At 42.8% G+C, this 20883-nt stretch overlaps 2 protein-coding genes across 8 annotated transcripts in view; one reads left to right on the plus strand and one right to left on the minus strand.

Annotated features, from left to right (window-relative positions):
• On the plus strand, window positions 1-16451 carry LOC117418038 (ubinuclein-1-like). 6 transcript variants are annotated; one of them, XM_058995677.1, is made up of 18 exons: window positions 1-1585; window positions 1794-1898; window positions 2079-2174; window positions 2648-2791; window positions 3203-3294; window positions 3407-3848; window positions 6001-6071; window positions 7905-8034; window positions 8161-8279; window positions 8621-8746; window positions 9228-9371; window positions 9806-9856; window positions 9999-10041; window positions 10730-11944; window positions 12183-12429; window positions 13533-13622; window positions 14260-14341; window positions 15931-16451. In XM_058995677.1, the coding sequence occupies exons 1-17, from the start codon at window positions 1361-1363 to the stop codon at window positions 14310-14312; spliced, it is 3393 nt and encodes a 1130-aa protein (XP_058851660.1). In that variant the 5' UTR covers window positions 1-1360; the 3' UTR covers window positions 14313-14341; window positions 15931-16451. The 6 variants fall into 6 exon arrangements, 5 of the variants coding, with proteins under 5 accessions (XP_058851660.1, XP_058851662.1, XP_058851659.1 ...); XR_009308087.1 differs by having other exon boundaries at window positions 2-1585; window positions 14260-15474; XM_058995676.1 differs by having other exon boundaries at window positions 2-615; window positions 1325-1585; window positions 14260-16451.
• Window positions 16032-20883, minus strand: part of ppl (periplakin) — a 19294-nt gene continuing 14442 nt past the window's right edge. For both annotated transcript variants that reach the window (XM_034926815.2, XM_058995675.1), the window contains 3 exons: window positions 20696-20812; window positions 20314-20406; window positions 16032-19912 (listed from right to left, as the gene is read on the minus strand). In XM_034926815.2, coding sequence (XP_034782706.2) covers window positions 17240-19912; window positions 20314-20406; window positions 20696-20812 — 2883 coding nt within the window. In that variant the 3' untranslated portion in view covers window positions 16032-17239. The remainder of the gene's footprint in view (window positions 19913-20313; window positions 20407-20695; window positions 20813-20883) is intronic.

Consider the following 20883-nt stretch of genomic DNA (forward strand, 5'->3'; position numbering starts at 1 on the left):
GCCATTTTGACAAGTCAACCCCACTTCCTGTTTGTTTTGTCAGGGTTTTTGATAATAATAATAATGATCGAGCATGAAATAAATCGGAAGGAAGGGAGAAAGAAATTGGCACCGTCATTGGGTTAATGCACGTGTATTATGTCGCCCGTAAGATGAAACCCGTGCTAGTGCCTGTGCGGTATCACTATGAAATGCAAACCCCACGGGGTGCTGCAGGCACAGCTGTTTCTGTATGTGCCGCTTGCACTGCAGCTGTTTCTGTATGTGCAGTGCCGCTTGCACTGCAGCTGTGGCAGTGAATGGTTGACAAGATGGTGGCGTTCTTAACTGTTGTGTGTACTGTACATCTAAATACGCGTTGCTTAGTAACAGTGTTAAAATCTCGCACGTTTTGATATAGCAGGCTATGCACACACGGTTCCTGTTGCAGTGCATCCATCTGCATCCACAGAAACAGTAGAAGTAATTGCATTGTTTTTTTGGTTTCGCAGGTATTTTTTTTGCGGCGCTTCTTGATGACGCAACTGCCGGTTTAATGGAGGTCCTACTGTGCAGAGATAAAACAGTATCAAATTTTTGGATTTTAGACCAATTTCATATTAATTAGTCAGAGCGGTGCGTAAGCTGTTTTGGTTTTATATGTGTAGATCAAACAAATGTTTTCTTTGAGTAATCGCGTCATTCGTCAAGTATATCAATGCAACACGACGGGACGATAATAAATATAAAAAGTAGTCTTTTGTTTATGGACCGTAAATACGTGGTGTATTTTCCAGCTTGGTGAACTATTTAATTGAGAAAAAAATCTATGTTCTTTGCAAGAAAAAATAGAGCACTGAGTGAACAAGTATTATTGTTGACATTGTATTCCAGCCACCTGTGCTATGGTATTAAACCGTGACAGATCATGACATTCTGCTGTATGGTACATCATCTTATTTTGAATTTTTACTACAAGCCCCCCTGCTCTGTGCAGCTAAGCTACGTCCTATGTACTTGGAAATATTCCAAACTGCATCAATGATCTGGGACCATTAGCAATGCACAGAGGTTTAATAAGTGTTTATAATGTAGAACTACAGTACCAGTATTTAATACACTTGCTAACTGAACCCACCTGCTTTCTGCATAATTAGTGTGAGGGCGATATAGACTTATATCATTGTTATAACTGAACCCACATGCTTTCTGAGTAGTTAGTGTGAGGACGATATAAACTTATATCATTGTTATAACTGAACCCACCTGCTTTCTGCATAGTTAGTGTGAGGGTGATATAGACTTATATCATTGTTATAACTGAACCCACATGCTTTCTGCGTAGTTAGTGTCTTTGCGATTATAGACTTATCTCATTGTTATGGCTGAACCACGGAGGGTGCAGTTGACCACGCTCTCTGGCAGTGAAACCTGCCTTCCCACAAGTTTACTGAAGAAACCACAGAATGAAGGAGCAGTCGTTACCCCTGTGGACCCAGAAAGGACTGACAGAGACCCAACGGCACGGCTGGTACTCGCTCTCTTTCAACCAGACCAAAGACACTGTCCAGAATTTAACTATCCTGAACTGGTAAAGAAAACAAAGGTAAGATAAGTCCATTTAAATGCACTGATCCTCCTCTTAAACTCTTGCAGATTATACATGAATATAGCTTTACCCAACAGTAACATTGAGAATGACAAACTTCTGCTTAAAGAATACCATAGTGGATGTTCAGATTAGTGCTGTTCAAATCCTGCTGCATATGATCCTGGATAAGGTTATGCTTAATGGGTTTCCCCTTGGTTTGCAGAAGGATTCTGTGAACGAATCTCAGGAACCTTTTGAGGAAGATGAAGATGAGGGGAAACAGAGACTGGAGCTTGAAGTGCTTGCTGAAAAGTTTGAAGAAAGATACGTGAGTGTTTCCAAGAACCTTCTGTGGGTGTTTCTGATATAATTATGACTAGGGGAGAGAGATTACAGAATCCTAATCCTCAGAATACAGTTTTGATGAGGAGTGAGGTTCTGGCTACGTTCAGCCTCAGAGGGATGTGTTTTGGGTAACTCTTTTCATGTGTGTGTTTTTTAATGTAAGGGCCCGAAGAAGCGTAAAAAGGACCGTATGCAGGACTTAATTGATATGGGCTATGGATATGATGACACAGATCCATTTATTGACAACTCAGAGGCTGTAAGTGTTTTACTGTTGTCAGTTTTAACCTGGTATCAGCAGGGAAGACCATCCTTCCCTCTCCAGCGCTTTAATATCCTCAATATTGAATAGCCATGGAACCAACTGCTACTTTTGAGCATGAATGAAATATTATATTGTACCATTTTCACCATTTTTTAGGGTCGGTTTTGGTTTCAGAGGGTTTACAGGAAAAGTTTAAAAGAGATTTAAGTATATACAGTTCATCCCCTAGTGTGATGGGAAAACGCAAATTGAATTTATGGCTTGCAATGAAACGTAATGCAATGTTTTCTTTGTTTCCCTTTCTTGTCTCCTGTGGGGGTATAGAGAGCAGGAAGCAGTCTGGTCAGTGTGTTGCACTGACTGCTGTAGAGGGCTGGTCATCCAATTGATAAAACCTGCAATGGAACCTAGTTCTCTTTTTAAGTGTAAACTTTGCATAATTCTGCTTTCCTTCTTTCCTGCGCCAGTATGATGAGCTTGTGCCGGCTTCGCTCACAACAAAATACGGGGGATTTTACATCAATTCTGGAACGCTGCAATTCAGGCAGGCATCAGACTCTGAACCAGACGACGGTTTAACCAGGGAGAAAAAGAGGCTGAAGTCTCCAAAGGTGTGAATAGTTGTCCAGAATTGAGATTTAATGAGGGGGTCATCATGTTTCTCCCATGCAGACATTCATTAAACAAGAAATGTAAATACAAACTGGATTCCTGCCAGTTAATGTGATCTGTACTTACAACATGTGAGTGAAAACACTGAGGAGAAATACAAGAGGTGGAGGTGAAGCCAGGCGCTCCACACAGGGCTGGATCTGCAAGTTAGGAGAAAAGGACTTGTTTGTGTGTGTTTCCAGTATCTCTCCAGGTATCAGTATGGTCTCAAAGATCAATACATCTTTAAACAGCAGTGATATTTTACAGAGCAAGACTAAATATTTATGGGAGTTCAAGTGTTGTGGACAATAAATAGGTTGTGTATGCATTGATGTGAACTACAATTTCACATGATTGTTTTTCTTTAGAAACGAAAATTAAAGGATGGAAGTGAAAAGCTCATGAAAAAGAAGAAGAAAGAAGCAGGTCAGCATAAACAATCCCGGATTGCTAAAGCTGAGTAAGTTGTTTGACGTGACTGTCAGGGATGGGGACAACAGAATAAGAACTGGTATGCTTTCCAACATTGCAAAATGTAATGTCATTTTTTTTTTTTTTTTGTAATTCATCAGAATTATGCCACTTAATCCCAGTAAAGAAGAAAAGAAGAAAAAGAAAAAGTTCACTGGAGTGCTGAGTGTGAAAGAAATGTTGCAGAAGTTCCAGAAGGAGAAGGAAGCCTTTGAAAAGGAGGATGGGAAGCCTCTGTCCAGCCTCCAGCCTGTGGCTGTGCCAGCTCGGGCGGTGGACAGCAGCCTCAGTGTGTCTGATCCTCTGCTCTCTCTTATTGGCTGTGCTAACGAAAGTGATCTACTGCATGCAGCTAGCACTATCGACTTGGGTGACATCGATCTGGAGAAACTTCTTTATGACTCTCCAGCTGCAAGCCCCCTTGACCTGGACGAGGGTAGCGACCCTCTCACAGGAGGTCCGGGTCAGGCTCTCAAACAGAGCCCTGTGCTGCCTGAAGGTTTGCCAGGCCCTTTGGAGAGGCGCATCAAAGAACTCACTCAGGTACAGTGACAAACAAAAGCAGTGTCCACTGGTGCCAGGGGTTGAAACCCCAGCTCTCTCGGCTCCCAGTTCTGGGGTTCAGAACGTTCTTGTTCAGGGGTATTATTAGAATGAGCAGGTGCCAGGAGTTTGAATAATCCTGCCCCTGCTAAAGCTGCTCTCAGTTGATCACGGCATGACTAAGTCTGTAGCTTTACTAATAGGACTTGTTCATGTGACTGTAAGGGAAGAACGATTTGTTTTTTCAACATCAGACTCCTGGCTCCTCATCAATTAAATTATATGCATTAATAAAGGCAGTTCTGAGACCCAGAGCTGGGCTACTGTGAGTGTCTGCTTTCAGTTGGGATTTTAGTTTTGTATATTATTTGAACGTTCCCATGAAGAGATGGATCAACCTGCCACATTCAAATGCGCATTTGCTGTATGTTTTTATGAACACATTAGGTTAGGGATCCAGGATAGTAAAGAGCGAAAGGGAACCAGGTAGAAGACAACCATTCATAAATTCAGCACAGCATTCAGAACCAACAGCAGCACGATAATGAATAGAGTCCGAGGTGAAGGGAGGTTAGGCACAATCACAAAGAGGTGCTGAGTCGAGAGGTACATGTGTAAGTATGAATAAAGTGACCATGACGAGGGAGGTTACATCTCTGCTTGCTGTTGAATGGAGAGGTACTGTATAACCAGGGCTCTGCATTTTTCACCACATTTTTTCACCGCTGCAACCCCCAAGGACTCCCCAGCCGACCTAACCCTTCCTGCCTGGGCAACGCTGGGCCAATTGTGCGCCGCCCCCTGGGAACTCCCGGCCACGGTCGGCTGTGACATAGCCTGGATTCGAACTAGCGATCTCCAAGCTATAGGGCACATCCTGCACTCCGGGTGGAGCGCCTTTACCGGATGCGCCACTCGGGAGCATGACACTTTTTAACCTGTAATTTAGTCCGCTAACGTAACAAGCAACCATTAAACAATCATCCCATTGCATTACTTTAACCATTTGAATTGCTCATGCCATTACTACAGTACGTATCAGCAGATTAATAAACACAACGCTGTCGATGGCGACTGACATTTATTTGACCCTTGCATCCCTGTGAATACGTATAGAACTGGTAACAACTGACACATTTATTTTAGCCTTTCGTGATAAGTTGGGAAATAGTTATTCTGCATTCCTCCAAAATTTGGTCGAAGAAATTCCACCACCGTTTCCTTTTCCATATAGCTGATATCCCTGATTTACAGTAAGCATCAAACCCTGGAATAGAATCTAATGGGAGGGTTTCTTTATCCAAACTACAAACTTGTTGTGGGTCGAAAATCCTTCCTTCCTGCCTTCAGAAACTTGTGAGCTGGTTGAATAAAACATGGTTTTATTCTGCATTGATCAGGGTTGTAGTAGCTCATCAATTTTTCATAAACTTTGTGGAAAGTTTTAACGCACCGTTTGTTTATACTGGCATCTGTGCTGTGCAGCTCTTGTCCCAGTGCTCGGTGTGAATTTATTAATTCTGTAACTTTATTATATGTTTGATGAACTCTGACATCACGGCTTTCAAACTACTGTATCAGATCCACCAGTCCCTTACTATGCACTGCAATCAGGGAGAGTTGAGACACCAGTGGAGATTGCTGCATGCGATCTCAAAGAAATGCTTTTTGAGTTTGTTGGTGCATCTATTTCTTTTTAAAACAGCAAGTCTTGACAGCTTTTTCTTTAAACGTATCAATTTCTAGAATGGCCATAATTGTCCCTCATAATTAGGGGTATTTAATGTCCAGAATTTAATGTGTTGATTCCTTAATTAATCTTTAGATCAGTTTAGCTGGATTGGCTACAGGGACACCTGGAGGTTTAGGACTGAATTGCAGGTTAGTCCTGTCCTGCCGTAATTCTCCTGTGAATTTCACAGGGCCCTGTGTATAACTAACATATGAAAGCATTGTAAAACTGCAGAAAAAAGGATAGAAATGTTATTCATGACATTGGAAATTGATATGTTTGGTAAATGAGGGACGGCTGTGATAGGCGGGTGAGGATCATTGAAACAGCAGTCATTTCTCTCTCAACACACATGGTTGATGGTTTCTGTGCATTTCATAGACCATCCAAGACTAACTAGTTCTTTTACTTGCATGTTAGGCTGCCAAAGCATCTGAGGGAGAGGGAAAACAGAAGTTTTTTACGCAAGATATCAACAGTATGCTTTTAGAGTAAGTATCGCAGAACTTCAAATCCTCTGTCAATATGTAACCAGTTTTTAGAATGACTTTAGGTTTTTTTCTGTTTTTAAATGTGTTTCTATATGTTTTCTGAAATAGACAGCCTGTGTTTTTTAAATAAAGCTGCATTTCAAAGCACAGTTTTATTTCAGAGCAATGGCAGCTTCATTGAAATTCCCAGTTGTGTTATTTGAAGGAGCGCAGAAACCCTGCCTCCTGTTATATTTGAAGGAGAGCAGAAACCCTGCCTCCTGTTATATTTGAAGGAGAGCAGAAACCCAGTCTCTTGTTATATTTGAAAGAGAGCAGAAACCCAGTCTCTTGTTATATTTGAAGGAGAGCAGAAACCCAGTCTCTTGTTATATTTGAAGGAGAGCAGAAACCCAGCCTCCTGTTATATTTGAAGGAGAGCAGAAACCCAGCCACCTGTTATATTTGAAGGGGAGCAGAAACCCAGCCACCTGTTATATTTGAAGGGGAGCAGAAACCCAGTCTCTTGTTATATTTGAAGGAGAGCAGAAACCCAGTCTCTTGTTATATTTGAAGCGGAGCAGAAACCCAGTCTCTTGTTATATTTGAAGGAGAGCAGAAACCCAGCCACCTGTTATATTTGAAGGAGAGCAGAAACCCAGCCACCTGTTATATTTGAAGGGGAGCAGAAACCCCACCTGTTATATTTGAAGGAGAGCAGAAACCCAGTCTCTTGTTATATTTGAAGCGGAGCAGAAACCCAGCCACCTGTTATATTTGAAGGAGAGCAGAAACCCAGTCTCTTGTTATATTTGAAGCGGAGCAGAAACCCAGTCTCTTGTTATATTTGAAGGAGAGCAGAAACCCAGTCTCTTGTTATATTTGAAGGAGAGCAGAAACCCAGTCTCTTGTTATATTTGAAGGGGAGCAGAAACCCAGTCTCTTGTTATATTTGAAGCGGAGCAGAAACCCAGTCTCTTGTTATAGTTGAAGGAGAGCAGAAACCCAGCCACCTGTTATATTTGAAGGAGAGCAGAAACCCAGCCACCTGTTATATTTGAAGGAGAGCAGAAACCCCTCCTGTTATATTTGAAGGAGCGCAGAAACCCAGCCACCTGTTATATTTGAAGGAGAGCAGAAACCCAGTCTCTTGTTATATTTGAAGCAGAGCAGAAACCCAGCCTCCTGTTATATTTGAAATGGGGGAGCAGAAACCCCTCCTGTTATATTTGAAGGAGAGCAGAAACCCTACCTCCTGTTATATTTGAAGTGGTGGAGCAGAAACCCAGCCTCCTGTTATATTTGAAATGGGGGAGCAGAAACCCTACCTCCTGTTATATTTGAAGTGGTGGAGCAGAAACCCTGCCTCCTGTTAGATTTGAAGTGGGGAGAAGAAACCCTACCTCCTGTTATATTTGAAGTGGTGGAGCAGAAACCCTACCTCCTGTTAGATTTGAAGTGGGGAGAAGAAACCCTACCTCCTGTTATATTTGAAGTGGTGGAGCAGAAACCCAGCCTCCTGTTAGATTTGAAGTGGTGGAGCAGAAACCCTACCTCCTGTTATATTTGAAGTGGTGGAGCAGAAACCCTGCCTCCTGTTAGATTTGAAGTGGGGAGAAGAAACCCTACCTCCTGTTATATTTGAAGTGGTGGAGCAGAAACCCTACCTCCTGTTATATATGAAGGGGAGCAGAAACCCTGCCTCCTGTTAGATTTGAAGGGGAGCAGAAACCCTGCCTCCTGTTATTCAGTTATGTGGGCGGTGGCTTGTTCTGGATCAGTATGCTTTTCATGGTAAGTTTGTTCGTGTTATGAAAGATGTTCTAACACTATCTCACATTTTTGTACCCTTAGTGTTGAGCTTCAGTCCAGAGAATTGCATAACCTGACACGTTCTGCCGTTTATGCACATCTGGCCTCTTTTCTTCCCTGCAGTAAGGACACTCTAATAAAAAGGGCAAAGAAGTTGCATTTACATGAGCAGGTGGGCAGCTTGTGAAGTTCTAAACATTTAGGAGCTGTTGCATTGTTTAACACTTCCAGAACACCATACAGCTACATGGTGAAGCTTGCTAAATCCCAGCTATATGGGTGTTCCCTTGTGTTTCAGGACGGGCGTCTTAAAGAACCACTGTACAAACTAAAAGCAGCTATTGGTAGAGTCATGCCCAGCCAGAGCGCCAAGTACCAAGACGACTGCCAAGCGCACACCCAGGCAAAGTTTGCCAAGTATGTGTGAATCAGAAGGGTTGGCTGTAAGCAACACAGCAGGGTTACATTAAATCATTAAATTGCCTCAGTGTATTTAGACTTCCATGCTGGTAGGTTAACATTCCTCATATATATAGTATTTGAAAATAAATAAATAATGTATAATGTGTATTCTTTAATAAAGATATGCATACTCAGGCATACTTCGTTATTTACAGTTTTTGAACGAAATACAAATTTCAGTCTATCCAACTAAACCGTATCAAGCTGTAATCAGACTGTGCATTGTAGGGAATGTTTTCACAACTCGCACGAGTTTCCATAACAAACACATGCAGCTTTCGTTTTTGTTTTTTCAGAATGCTGGAAGAAGGGAAAGAGAAGGAACGCTCTGACGAGGAGGAGGAGGAGGAGGGGGATGAAGAGAAGAGTGGGAAGCGGGTGATGAGTCCTCGGAAGAAGTTCCAGTGGAACGACGAGATCAGGTTTGCAGGGTTTAGCTTTTACTGGGCAGTGTAGTTTCGGGGGCTCTGGTAGCGCAGGTTAGTCCACATTCATTTTCAGGACTCTGTTCTGTTTCAGCAGTACCAGCTGAACTCCACAGTGCACCCCTCACTGCAGGCGTGTTGCAGGAAGCCAGTGCAGTCTGTTTGATCTAACCGCCGCAGGTCTGTAATTGTGACTGTTTATTAAAGTTGAGTGTGTTAATAAAACATCCCTTGGGGAAAACGCCAGCAGGGTTAATATAGATTTGAGATTTGCGTAGAACTGTCAGGGGCAGATGCACAAGGCATGGAAAATGTTAACCCCAGAAAAGTACAAATTAATGAATCTGGAAGATGAAAAGCACATATTTAAATTACAGAACCACTTACTCTCTCATACTGGTAATAACACAACTGCAATTTGAAAAATGTTATTCTGTTTTCCACTGTGTGTTGAATCATTTTCATTGTTTTCCTATAGGGAATTTCTTTGCAACGTTGTAAGAATAAAAATGGGCAGTTATGAGCTGGAGAGGAACAAGTCCCAATCTGCAGAAGAATATCTAAAGGCTTTCCTGGAAACGGAGGTCAAGCCACTGTGGCCTAAGGGGTGGATGCAGGCAAGGTAAAGAACCGTGGCTGTTTCTAATATTCACAGATGTGAGGGTCTGTAAGCAGCTGTTGAACAATTAAGAAAATGCATGATAAATAAAGAAAGAAAGAAAGAAAGAAATAACGAGTGTCATTTTCTCATGTACTGTATCCACTGGAATCCCTTTGGTTAATCTGCATAAGTAAATGTGGTTATTATTGTAATGACCGTGTTGCATGTATGTCATTATTAGTATTTCAATTGTATTTATTTACAGATATTCATATAGTTGATTGCTTCTACACAATGTAACCATTCTTTATTTAAGTGCACTCTGTTTCAGTGTTTCCCAGCTCTAGCAGGACACACACACAGATGCTGATCTCATTCTCGGTTCTTGTGCAGAGCTTCAAACAGCACGCCAATCTTGTGCTGTTTTATTTCTTTTCATTTCATCTTCCTTTTAGGATGCTGTTTAAGGAAAGCAGGCGGGTACATAGCTACATCACTTCCATACCGTAAGTACCACGATTGTGTCAAAAAGAAGATGGCCTATTCTCTTGTAGTAGCCATAGGTCTCTTTATCTATCCCTCAGTTCTTTGATTCAGTTTGATATCATCTTTTCAGACCTGATTTTAAGACATATCTTGTTTTCACAGGACCAAAAAGAAGGTCATCAATCCCCCAAAAATAAAAATGAAGGTATGTTTTATTGTGATGAATGTAATAAAGCTGAAATCGCAAACTCGCAGACTTTACCCCAAAGCATTGCTTTAATAGAAGTGCACACCTCTGTCGTGTACCTCATCAGTACTGTATATAAACAGGATCTTTGCAACACTGACAGTAACTTCCATGCACTGCAAGTAAAGCCTGCCATGCATTGCTTTAATAGAAGTGCACACCTCTGTCATGTACCTCATCAGTACTGTATATAAACGGGATCTTTGCAACACTGACAGTAACTTCCATGCACTGCAAGTAAAGCCTGCCATGCATTGCTTTAATAGAAGTGCACACCTCTGTCGTGTACCTCATCAGTACTGTATATAAACGGGATCTTTGCAACACTGACAGTAACTTCCATGCACTGCAAGTAAAACCTGCCATGGAATGCTTTAATAGAAGTGCACACCTCTGTCGTGTACCTCATCAGTACTGTATATAAACGGGATCTTTGCAACACTGACAGTAACTTCCATGCACTGCAAGTAAAGCCTGTCATGCATTGCTTTAATAGAAGTGCACACCTCTGTCATGTACCTCATCAGTACTGTATATAATCGGGATCTTTGCAGCACTGACAGTAACTTCCATGCACTGCAAGTAAAGCCTGCCATGCATTGCTTTTTTCTTTCTTTGTTATATTTTCACTTTTTTTTTTTTGCAGGATCCATTTGTGAAACTAATGGGTTCGATGAGCACCTCTCAGCTGCATTCGGGAGGCCCAGCAGTCCTGGCACAGTGCCCTGGTAGTAATGCACTGAGCCCCGTGGGTTTCTTCATACCAGCCAGCGCCACTGCACACAGCTCCAGCATCCCCAGCGCCCCGCACTCCTTCACTAGGGATGATTCTCTGGATGAAGATTTGATCCACAACCCTCCGTCGCTGGAAGGCGTTTCTGAGGAACTGGCTGCCCTGAACAGCGCTGCAAGGGGAAGTCCTGATTTTTGTTTCTCTGCTGTCCATAATCCAACTTCTGCTAGCCTGCCAGTATTAACATCATCTGATGAGAAGAAGAATTTTCCCAAACCAGTTCATGCCACATCTGTCGCTACTTCTGCTGCATCATCACAGTCACCCCTAAATCTTTTAGCAGAACAGGCATTAGCGCTTGGACAGCTTTCACAAGAGAGGAAATCTCAAAACTGTTCCACTGCTCTTTTGACTGGATACAAAGGGCTTCTGTCGCAGACTTCTGCATGTAACAAAGTCCTGTCTGACAGTCTGCAGACCAAGCACAAGAACCTCAGCTTACTGCGAACAACTTCCAGCTCTGTGCAGAGCCTCAAGCCTTTTCACCAGACCAGCCAATCACAAAAAAGCTTTCCTTTGTCCGCGCAGTTCAACATCAGCCAACTGCAAAGCCCGTCTCAGTCTAAAGCATCGAAGCTGCTTCAGCAGTGTGCCAGCATGCAGCAATCAAAAACAGCTGCAAAGACACAGACTTTTCATCCTCCCCACTCATCTCTACCCAGTGCTGTTCAAGCTTCCCCTGTTACTATGTCTAAAATTCTTTCTTCAACAGGATCTTGTGTCAGTTATATGTCCAGCACTTCCAGCCAGGTGTACAAGCCGACTTTTTCATTGCCTTCAATGACAAAGTCCAGTGTTCTTTCAAGTAGCTCAGCACACAGTGCCCCTGTCAGCACTGGCGTTTTAATCAATAGGAAGTCGCCTTCTCCAAACCAAACCTCCAGCTTGCAGTCTCAGAGCTCCACCATTAAGAAGCCCGTTGTTTCTCAGAAACTCACCCTGGTTGCTCCTCCGGGAGGTTCCAGCGGAGACTCCACTATGGGCACACAAGGTGTGGCAAGGCTTTTGACATCGTCCCTCAAACCAGTAGTGGATACCAGCTGTTCAGCATCTGCTCCTGCAAGTTCGGTAAGTGAAATGAAGATCTTAAGACTAAAATAATGTTTAGCTTCACTCTGCCAATATTATGCATCTAACACGCAGTCGAATGCATTGCTCGTTAAATATATATTCCATCTCCTAGTTTATTATTATTAACATTAAATTGACGCATTACAGAAATCCTGTTGAATGTCATGTATATGCTTGTAGCCTTTATACAAGAAGTATATTAAAAACTTTTTTTTTTATATATATATATATTAAGAAGTTAAATGCCTCAGGAGCAGCGGTACTGTCCAGTTCTCCATCCCTGAGTCTTCTCTCCCCATCGTTCACCTCCTCTGGGCAGACGCTGGCACCTGGAACCCTGAGCATCTTGCCCGGCATTGTCCCAGTGCACACCTTCAGCTTCCCCGTCCTCTCGTTCGGCTCAGACTCTAAAGCAGGAGGGACTAAAGATGCAGTCGTGACGGGGCCTGCGCCAGGAACGTTCCATCATGGCCTCGCCCACAGTGAGTGCTGTGCCTGACTGCAGGCAGTACCAGGGGAACCCACAGCAGACATGTCTTTGTTTCCTAACTTTACAATTCGAGATTGTTCATCAATGTAGATCCAAATCACACATGCTTGTCCCACCTCACAATATGATGTGCTTTTGTTGTGTGTTCTATGTGTTGCAGGGTTTTTCCAGTTCTGTTGTGTTGTTGTGTGTGTCATGCAGTTTAACTCTTTCAGCACTGCATACTGTACAATTCTAGGAAAGCCCTCAACACAGATCACTTCAGCAGTACAGGATAGATTACTGCACTCAAAACAGAAGACCAGTAAACTAGTCTACTAATTTGTTTACAGTACAAGACAATTAAACTATATATTTAGTTATCCAAGTGTCGTCTTTCAGAAAGTTATTTAACGCTGAAGGAGTTCAACAGTATTGTCCACTTTTATAACCTGGATACGGATGTCTTTCCTTTACTCGGGGCTGCGGGGAGAGGCTGCGGGGTGGGGCTGTGGAGCGAGGCTGCGGATCGAGGCTGCAGGGTGGGGCTGCAGGGTGGGGCTGCGGAGCGAGGCTGCAGGGTGGGGCTGCGGAGCGAGGCTGCAGGGTTGGGGCTGCGGGGCGGGGCTGCGGGGCAGGGCTGCAGGGTGGGGCTGCGGAGCGAGGCTGCAGGGTGGGGCTGCAGGGTGGGGCTGCGGAGCGAGGCTGCAGGGCGGGGCTGCAGGGTGAGGCTGCGGAGCAAGGCGGCGGGGTGGGGCTGCGGATTGAGGCTGCAGGGTGGGGCTGCGGGGCGGGGCTGCAGGGTGGGGCTGCGGAGCGAGGCTGCAGGCTGGGGCTGCAGGGTGGGGCTGCGGAGCGAGGCTGCAGGGCGGGGCTGCAGGGTGAGGCTGCGGAGCAAGGCTGCGGGGTGGGGCTGCGGATTGAGGCTGCAGGGTGGGGCTGCGGAGCGAGCCTGCGGGGAGAGGCGGCGTGGTGGGGCTGCAGGGCGAGGCTGCAGGGTGGGGCTGCAGGGTGGGGATGTAGACTGCTTTGCAAGCCTGAACAGTCACTGTGGGCAGTGCATGCACACACAGGCTCTTTACTTGTCAGCACTTGTTTTCTTTCCTCTTCCTCTAGGTATTTTTGCTGGGTTGCACGCTAGCGCCCACCACACAACACAGCTCCCACAGCCCACTCAGTCTACCCACTTACAGCAAAGTCTGCAAGGTAACTGGCCCTATGCATTACCTGTGTGTGTTCTTTGTGTCTGGTCATTCTTGGTTAGCAGCGCAGCTCTGTAACTGGCCCCATGCATTACCTGTGTGTGTCCTTTGTGTCTGGTCATTCTTGGTTAGCAGCGCAGCTCTGTAACTGGCCCCATGCATTACCTGTGTGTGTCCTTTGTGTCTGGTCATTCTTGGTTAGCGGAGCAGCTGTGCAGCTGTTTCAGCCGATTTAGTTTGGTTCTATTGTTTGGTCTTTGCTTTGCCGTGGGTAAAACTCACTTCATCATAACTCTTTGTCTGTCTGTCTGTCTCTGTTTACACATACAGAACTATAGAGTTGCATTAACAGCAGTTCATTAGCGTTCCAGATTACAGGTTAAATAGTGACTATCCCCCATGGGGGCAACAGGATATAGGGTGGATGCCCATATGTACAACTGTCATACTTACTTTAGTTATATTTTAAAAGGAACTTAAAATATACAGCCAGACCAATCAGTGGAATAATGCAGGGGTATTAATCATGAGATGCTATTCTACATGCTGTGTTTATAGGTTGCAAACATCTGCTTGTTTGTGTTGCTGGTTGGTTAGCTGCATTATGTTCAGTAAAACGTATGTATCCTTTTGTACTTCAGATGGCAGTCAAATCCATGGAGGGAGCTCAAATGCACAGCGAAAACTGCAGTGATGCTTCTTCCAGAATGAACACGGATTCTGGTAACTGTAGCACGAACGATTACATTAACGTTTGGAGGGTATTATAAACGAATGGTTTTATATGCTCCTGCATTAAAATGACTATCAGCTAACATTGTGGAATACTTTATTTTCACTTTAATCTTCAACTTATCTCTCAAAACAGACAGGAGAGTAAACGTGAGCCTTGTTCTTACTGCAGGAAATATTAGACACTAAAACTGTTGTGCTTTTTAAAATGTTCTCTATGTATATTACAAGGACCAAGATATTGTAAGGCTGCTTCTGATGAGAATAAATTGATCAATAACCTTTGAAGATCTATAATAAATGGAGTGTCAGATAGTTTAAGAGAATAATATGTGGTGTTTCATGGTACAGCTATGGTCACAAGTTTAGCATCACCCTATAGAATTAACTCATTGTATTTCATAAGGTCAAGTGAGTCCCGCTGAATAATATTACGTTCACATATTGAATTACACACCGCTTTGTAGTTTTCTGTATATAATGGAAAACTGACAATGTAATACTGTACTACTATAATGGCTTCCGGGAGACTTTTGCAATATCATCTTGTACTTTCTTTGATTACATGATAAATAAAAGATCTAAATGATGTCTCAATCCTAAAATTCTAGGTGTTGCAAAACTTTTGGCCATAGCAGTACCCTATTCCCATGAACACAGAGCAGGGTACCCTATTCCCGTGAACACAGAGCAGAGTACCCACAAACAAAGGTCCCTAAGGTAGTGATTAAGATGCATGGGCAAAGGCATAAACCTAACAGTGAAGTGGAATGGAAGTGCTGCAGAACACTGTGTACTGTATCTTTAATGAGTAAAGAAGCCCAGCACTGCTCTTGCATACTGGCAGCAGCTCAGAGTAACTGAGAGGACCTTGCTGCTAAATGTCTCTCTTCACATCGAAGACACAGTACAGGATCACTACACTGTAAGGCTTTACATATACGTTTGATGTTTGATGATGAACTTGAAGGTCTTTTCAGTGGCTCTATAACCTCCAGGAGAATTCCACTTCTTCATTTTTTGTTTGTGCTCTAACAGAATAGAATGGTATAACCAAAAATACCCGTAGAACATCTGGAACACAGTCTTCACACAGAACGATGCGATTCCCTTTAAAAAACAAGGTGTGCTGAACCATCTAGTGTGGGTTTATCTTTGCACTGTAAATGGGGGAGGATAGAGTGAACGCACTCATTTAAAGAGTTGCAGTGAGTTGTGATTGCTTTGAGGGCAGCGGCAGCCTCTAAACATGCGAGAGCCGCTTCTGCTGTTGTAAAAGCTCAGGACTTAATGAATTGTTGATCATTGTGAGCCATTTACAAAGTATGTATAAACAGTTTGTATATAAATGTGAGTGTGAAGAGATGCCGGTTTGCCATTATAAAACAGCACTTGCAACAGCTACATTGCAACGCTAATGTTTAATGGCAAAGCTGGGTTTCAAGGACTATGAAAACTGTTTTGTTAATCCTGTACAGTGTTAAATGTTTTGTATTAAAAAATAATAATAATAATAATTTTAAAAAATGACAAGCTGCCATCCGTCTAAGTCATGGAAAGTGCTCCCTTTTGTATTACAGTGGATCCCTGTGCACTCGGATGAGATAAACACACAGATCAAATAAACACTGAAACTGCTGCTGCACCTGCTAAAGATCTCAATAAAGGAACCAAGGCACAGTTTACAACCACCACAATATTTTATTGAAGTTGTGTACAAATAAAACAAAATAAATCCCTTAAACATTCCCTCTCCTTGTACAGATATTTTAAAAAATAAAGGGAAAATGCAACATAATGAAGGTAGAGTGTATGCATTAAGTAGCAAGACATTGTACCAGACTAACAGAACTACATGCATAAATACATTGGCAATTAAGGCAGTTTCTCTGCCTGTTGTCCCTAGTAGGTACGTTTGACTTCTTTTCCACTGTACACCTGAGCCACAAGGGCGGAGCCAGAGGTTAGGGTTGTGTTTTTTTATTTTATTTTCGTTCTTCATATATTACAGAATACAACTAAAATGCAATTACGCAAAGGGAAAGCAGTCATTTGGATGCTTCTCACAGACAGCAGTTATTTGGATCAGAAGAGCAAGATACTTCCTCACTAGGCTGTACTTTCTCTCCTCGACTCTCTGCACACCGTGTTCATTTTCCTCCAGTGTACAGTGACGAAAATCATTAACCCTGCCCCTGGCCCTGATCGGCTCCTAGCCAGATTCAGATGTGCTGTGAGGCCAAAGTTTCACAGTTTGGTTCTTGCTCAGCTCGACAAATAGCCAGTGGAAAAGCACCCGGACCCATATGGGATGTGCCAGTGGAAAAGGGGTATATAATTATATTATATTATATTTTATATATATATATATATATAAATCCATGGTAAGCTCATTTAGTTATACACAACACATGTATCAGAATGTTGTGTCAAGGAAAAAAGATGCATTTGTTAGTTATGTGTAATTATTTTTTTTAGATAGTTCTTAAAATATTAAACGATGTAGATATAGAAATAGAGGGGTAATGTATTGGCTAATTTAAATTTCCAGTTACAGGTCACCCCAATAACGCTTTTATTGCTAACATTTAATCTTTGGATATACATTTTTTTTAAAGTTTACATTTTCTTGTCCTGCAGACTTAATTTTCACATTTAAACCCTCCAATATAAAACAAGCCAACGTCCAGAAGAAGAAAAACAATAAAACATGTCCGTTCGTTGTTGCTTGGAGCAGTTCTGTAGGTGCTTTTTGTGTGCGTTACTTAAATAAGGTCTGCCTTTTTTGGAATAAGTTCATGTAAGGACATAGGCTTTAGGAAGAGTTGGGGGAGATGCAGCCATCTTGTAGAGCTCCTCCTGAAGATTCATTACTACCTTGAGTATGTTTTATTTGGCACGACCAGATACCATGAGCCCAAACTCCTGGATTGATAATTCCTTGTTCTGATACCGCCTCAGCTGGTTTTTTGTAATTACATGGTTCTGTAAGGCGTCTTCAATAGAGAACTTCTTGCCGGATTTTCTGTCATGAAGGACTGTAGACTCTCCATTGGGACCCTTGACCGAGATCTCCTCCCAGTCACATTCCTGGCTCTGAAGGTTGACAAACATTTTCCAGTCAATGAGACCCTCCCTGTGGGCCTCTTCTGGGGTCATCTCCCTTCCTGTGTCTGGATCTATGACTACAATAGAGCGCCGCAAGTGGCTCTCTCTTTGCTCCCTCTTGGTTTTTATTGTAGACATACTCTTGTTCAGTTTTTGGATTTCTTGATCTTTCTCATGTGTTATGTTCTTTAGTTCGGCAAGCTCCTTCTGCAGTGACATCAGCCTTAGCTCCAGGTTCCTTCCGTTGTCCAACGAAGAAGATTCTGTAATCTCTTTAGTTTCTTTAACAGTAATTTGGATATCTGACTGAAGTCTCCTGGCCTCGTTTTGTAGCCTCACCTTCTCCTGTTGCAGTTTCAGATTTTCTTCTCGTATGTAGTCTAGCTCCTTTGAGTATTTAGTGTTGGAAAATTCTGCTTCAGATAATTTTGAATTGAGACGACTCAGCTCCACATCAAGCTCACGTCTGCGCTTGGACTCTTCTTCCAGGCTGATCTTGAGTCTCTCAATCTCGAATTCCGCTTCAGGATCTTTTTCCACTTGAACTTTTTCAGAGAACACCACTTTCTCCCGAACTTCCATCTTCTCCAGGGTCATCTGTTTTTCAATCAAAGTCTGAAGCTCCTTTTCAAGCAGAATACGCTTATGCTTCTCTTCCTCCACTTCCAGTTTGAGAAGCGAGTATTCTTTTTCTTGCTGGGGATCTTGTTGAAGGACCACCTTCTGCTTTACAGTCACCTTCTCTCTGGTCTGCTTTTCTCTGATCTCCAGCTCATTGAGTTGGACTCTCAGCCTCTGAATTTCAAGCTCAGCTTCACGTCGGGCTTTTCGCTCGCGCTCAAGATCTTCCAGCTGCTGCTCCAAATCGGTCTTGCGGCGCTGAAGTACGTACAGCTCATTTTTGAGGACCTCCTTCTGCTTCTGTTCATTATTAATGTTCTGAGAGAATGTGGTGCATTCTGATTTCAGAATTGGGTCTTCTTCCATCTTCACAACTTCTTGTTGGACAAACTTTTCCCTAACCTCAGAAAGGTCTATCTTTTTCAGTTTGATCTTTTCTTCATTGGCAGACCTTTCTCTTTCCAGTTCCATTCTCATTCTCTGTTCTTCTGCAAGCTTAATCTTAAGGGATTCTACCTCCTCTCTAGTTTTTGGATCTTCACGGTACTGCACAACCTCATTGACAACCTCCTTTACCGTCACCTGGGGTTTGGTTTCTTTCCACCTCTGAATGTCTTCTCTGAGTTGCGCAATTTCTAACTCCGACCTTTCAGTTTGGCGTGTTTTGTCAACAATTTCGTTCCTGAGTTTTTCAAGCTCTCTCTCAGTTTCTGGGTCTGTCTTGTACTTGATGACCTCCTTAATCATTTCCTTGTACTCTATTTGGGGACCTCTGTTCCTCAACATTGTCAGCTCATCACAAAGGGTCTTCAGCTGCAGTTCTGCATCTCTGCTTCTTCTCTGCTGTTCAACCAATTCGAAACGAAGCCTGCCCAACTCACTTTCAGCTTTCGGGTCAGGTCTTACAATCTCCCGCATCTTTTCCTGAGTGACTGTTTTTGATTTTGCTTCCTCGAGAAGGGTAATCTTCCTCAGCAGGTCACTTTGTTCTCTTTGAGTGGACATGCTCTTGGCTTTTTCAGCTTCATATTGATGCCTGAGCTGCTCTACTTCTCTTTCCAAGGCAAGGTCCTTCTCCACCTTTAATACTTCTTTAATCGTGATCTTCTCCTCAGCCATGGCCTTCTCCTTCTCCAGCCGCTTGAGTTTATCCTGAAGAAGTTGGAGTTCCTCCTCCAGTCTCTTCCTGGATTCCATTTCTTTTTGTTTATTATCTATAAGCATTCTGTACTCGCTCTCCAGTTGTGGATCATTTTGAATCTTAACCAGTTCCTTCTCAGTTATTATTTCCTGTTCCTTGTTTTTCTCCTCACTTACAATTGTAATGCGTTTCCGAATAAGAGTAAGTTCATTCTCCTTGACTGTCTTCTGCCTCCTGATCTCCTCCAACTCTTCCCTCAGCCTTTGTACCTCATCTTCTTGCACCCTATCCTTTTCAATGCGGAGGACTTCTTTGACCACATATTGCTGCGCTCCTTCTCTCTTTTCAGTTTCGAAGCCGCGCAGTTTGAGTCGAAGTGCCTCCAGCTCATTCTCCAGGGCTCGGGTCAGCCTCTGCTCCTCCGAGACTCTTTGCTGGTATTTGTAGAACTCATCATCCAGCTGGGGATCAGGAACTTTCTTGATCACTTCCTTCTTGACCACCGTGTCTTGAGGTCTCTGGCCCTCCAGGAGGTAAATTTCACCCTGGGTGTTCTTGACTTCATTTTCCAGTTGTTGTCTGCGTTGAACCTCATCTTCTAGCTGTTTCTTAATCCTCCAGGGCTGTTCCCCAGGAGCCTGTGCCATTTGAGTCTGAACACTGTTCTGTTGCATAACAGATACCTCAGGTTGCTGGAAATACATTAAAAGAGAAGATGTACCAGTTTTAGTTATTTGCTTTTGTTTGATCGCAACATCAAAATATGTATTTGGGTGACATTGACTTCACAGAGAGACGGCTTTCCAATCTTGTACCGATGCTCAGGACCTGCATGTTTTAAAGTTCATTAGAATCACCTGGTTTTTTCCCTACTAGGCAACTTTAGTTTTTCCCCAATGGAGCATATCATGCACTGGAACAAAATAGCAGAAGATTGATCCCGGAAGAAAGCACCCTATACAGAACTACAGAGGATTAAGGGATTTAATGTTTACAGTTCAGATGTATTTGACCTAAACGGAACTGGACAACTGATTTAATTAAAAAGCATCCTCCCCAGCTTGTCTGTGAGAATGCAGTTTCTATTAATTACCTGATTCACCAGACTTTGGGCAAATTCCAGGTTTTGCAGTCTCTGTTTGTTTACAGCATTTACTTCAGTAAATTTGGCTCCAAGAGCAGATTCCTGAAAAGAAAAAAAAAAAAGAAAGAAATTATAATTGTTTAGGGGAGGACAGGTTCTACATAACAGTTCATAGTGATCCATGAAAACAATTCAACCCAGAATGCGCTACAGCAAAGTGGTCATGAAATATAATAAATAGATTATCACGCTGTTTAATATGAGGATGATTTTAAGGTGATCAGTACATCATTGTTCACATAAGGCATACATTCTTCAAGTTTCCCCCTCAGGAGGTTTCAGTACCTTCCACACTTGTACAATCAACCAACACGGATTGCAGGCTTCTTACCTCGTTCTTGACTTTGATCGCTGGGGACTCAAGTTTGTGTTTCTTGTATGTCTGTGTGGTTATTCCATCTTCAAGGTCAAGAATGGATTTAAATTTGTCAGCTTCCAATTCATAATTCTGTAAACAGGCAGGTAAGTAAAAGAGAAAAGTGCACTCTATTAATCCTTGTGTAAGAGTAAAATAATATC

Source organism: Acipenser ruthenus, chromosome 22, assembly GCF_902713425.1.
Source record: "Acipenser ruthenus chromosome 22, fAciRut3.2 maternal haplotype, whole genome shotgun sequence".
Classification (NCBI taxonomy): domain Eukaryota; kingdom Metazoa; phylum Chordata; class Actinopteri; order Acipenseriformes; family Acipenseridae; genus Acipenser; species Acipenser ruthenus.

Bases quoted from the DNA above. Each gene is read 5' to 3' on its own strand.
- LOC117418038 (XM_058995677.1), top strand. From the start codon at position 1,361: ATGGCTGAACCACGGAGGGTGCAGTTGACCACGCTCTCTGGCAGTGAA. The intron at 2,175-2,647 runs GTAAGTGTTTTA...TTCCTGCGCCAG, and splicing joins TTATTGACAACTCAGAGGCT to TATGATGAGCTTGTGCCGGC. The intron at 8,035-8,160 runs GTGGGCAGCTTG...CTTGTGTTTCAG, and splicing joins AGTTGCATTTACATGAGCAG to GACGGGCGTCTTAAAGAACC.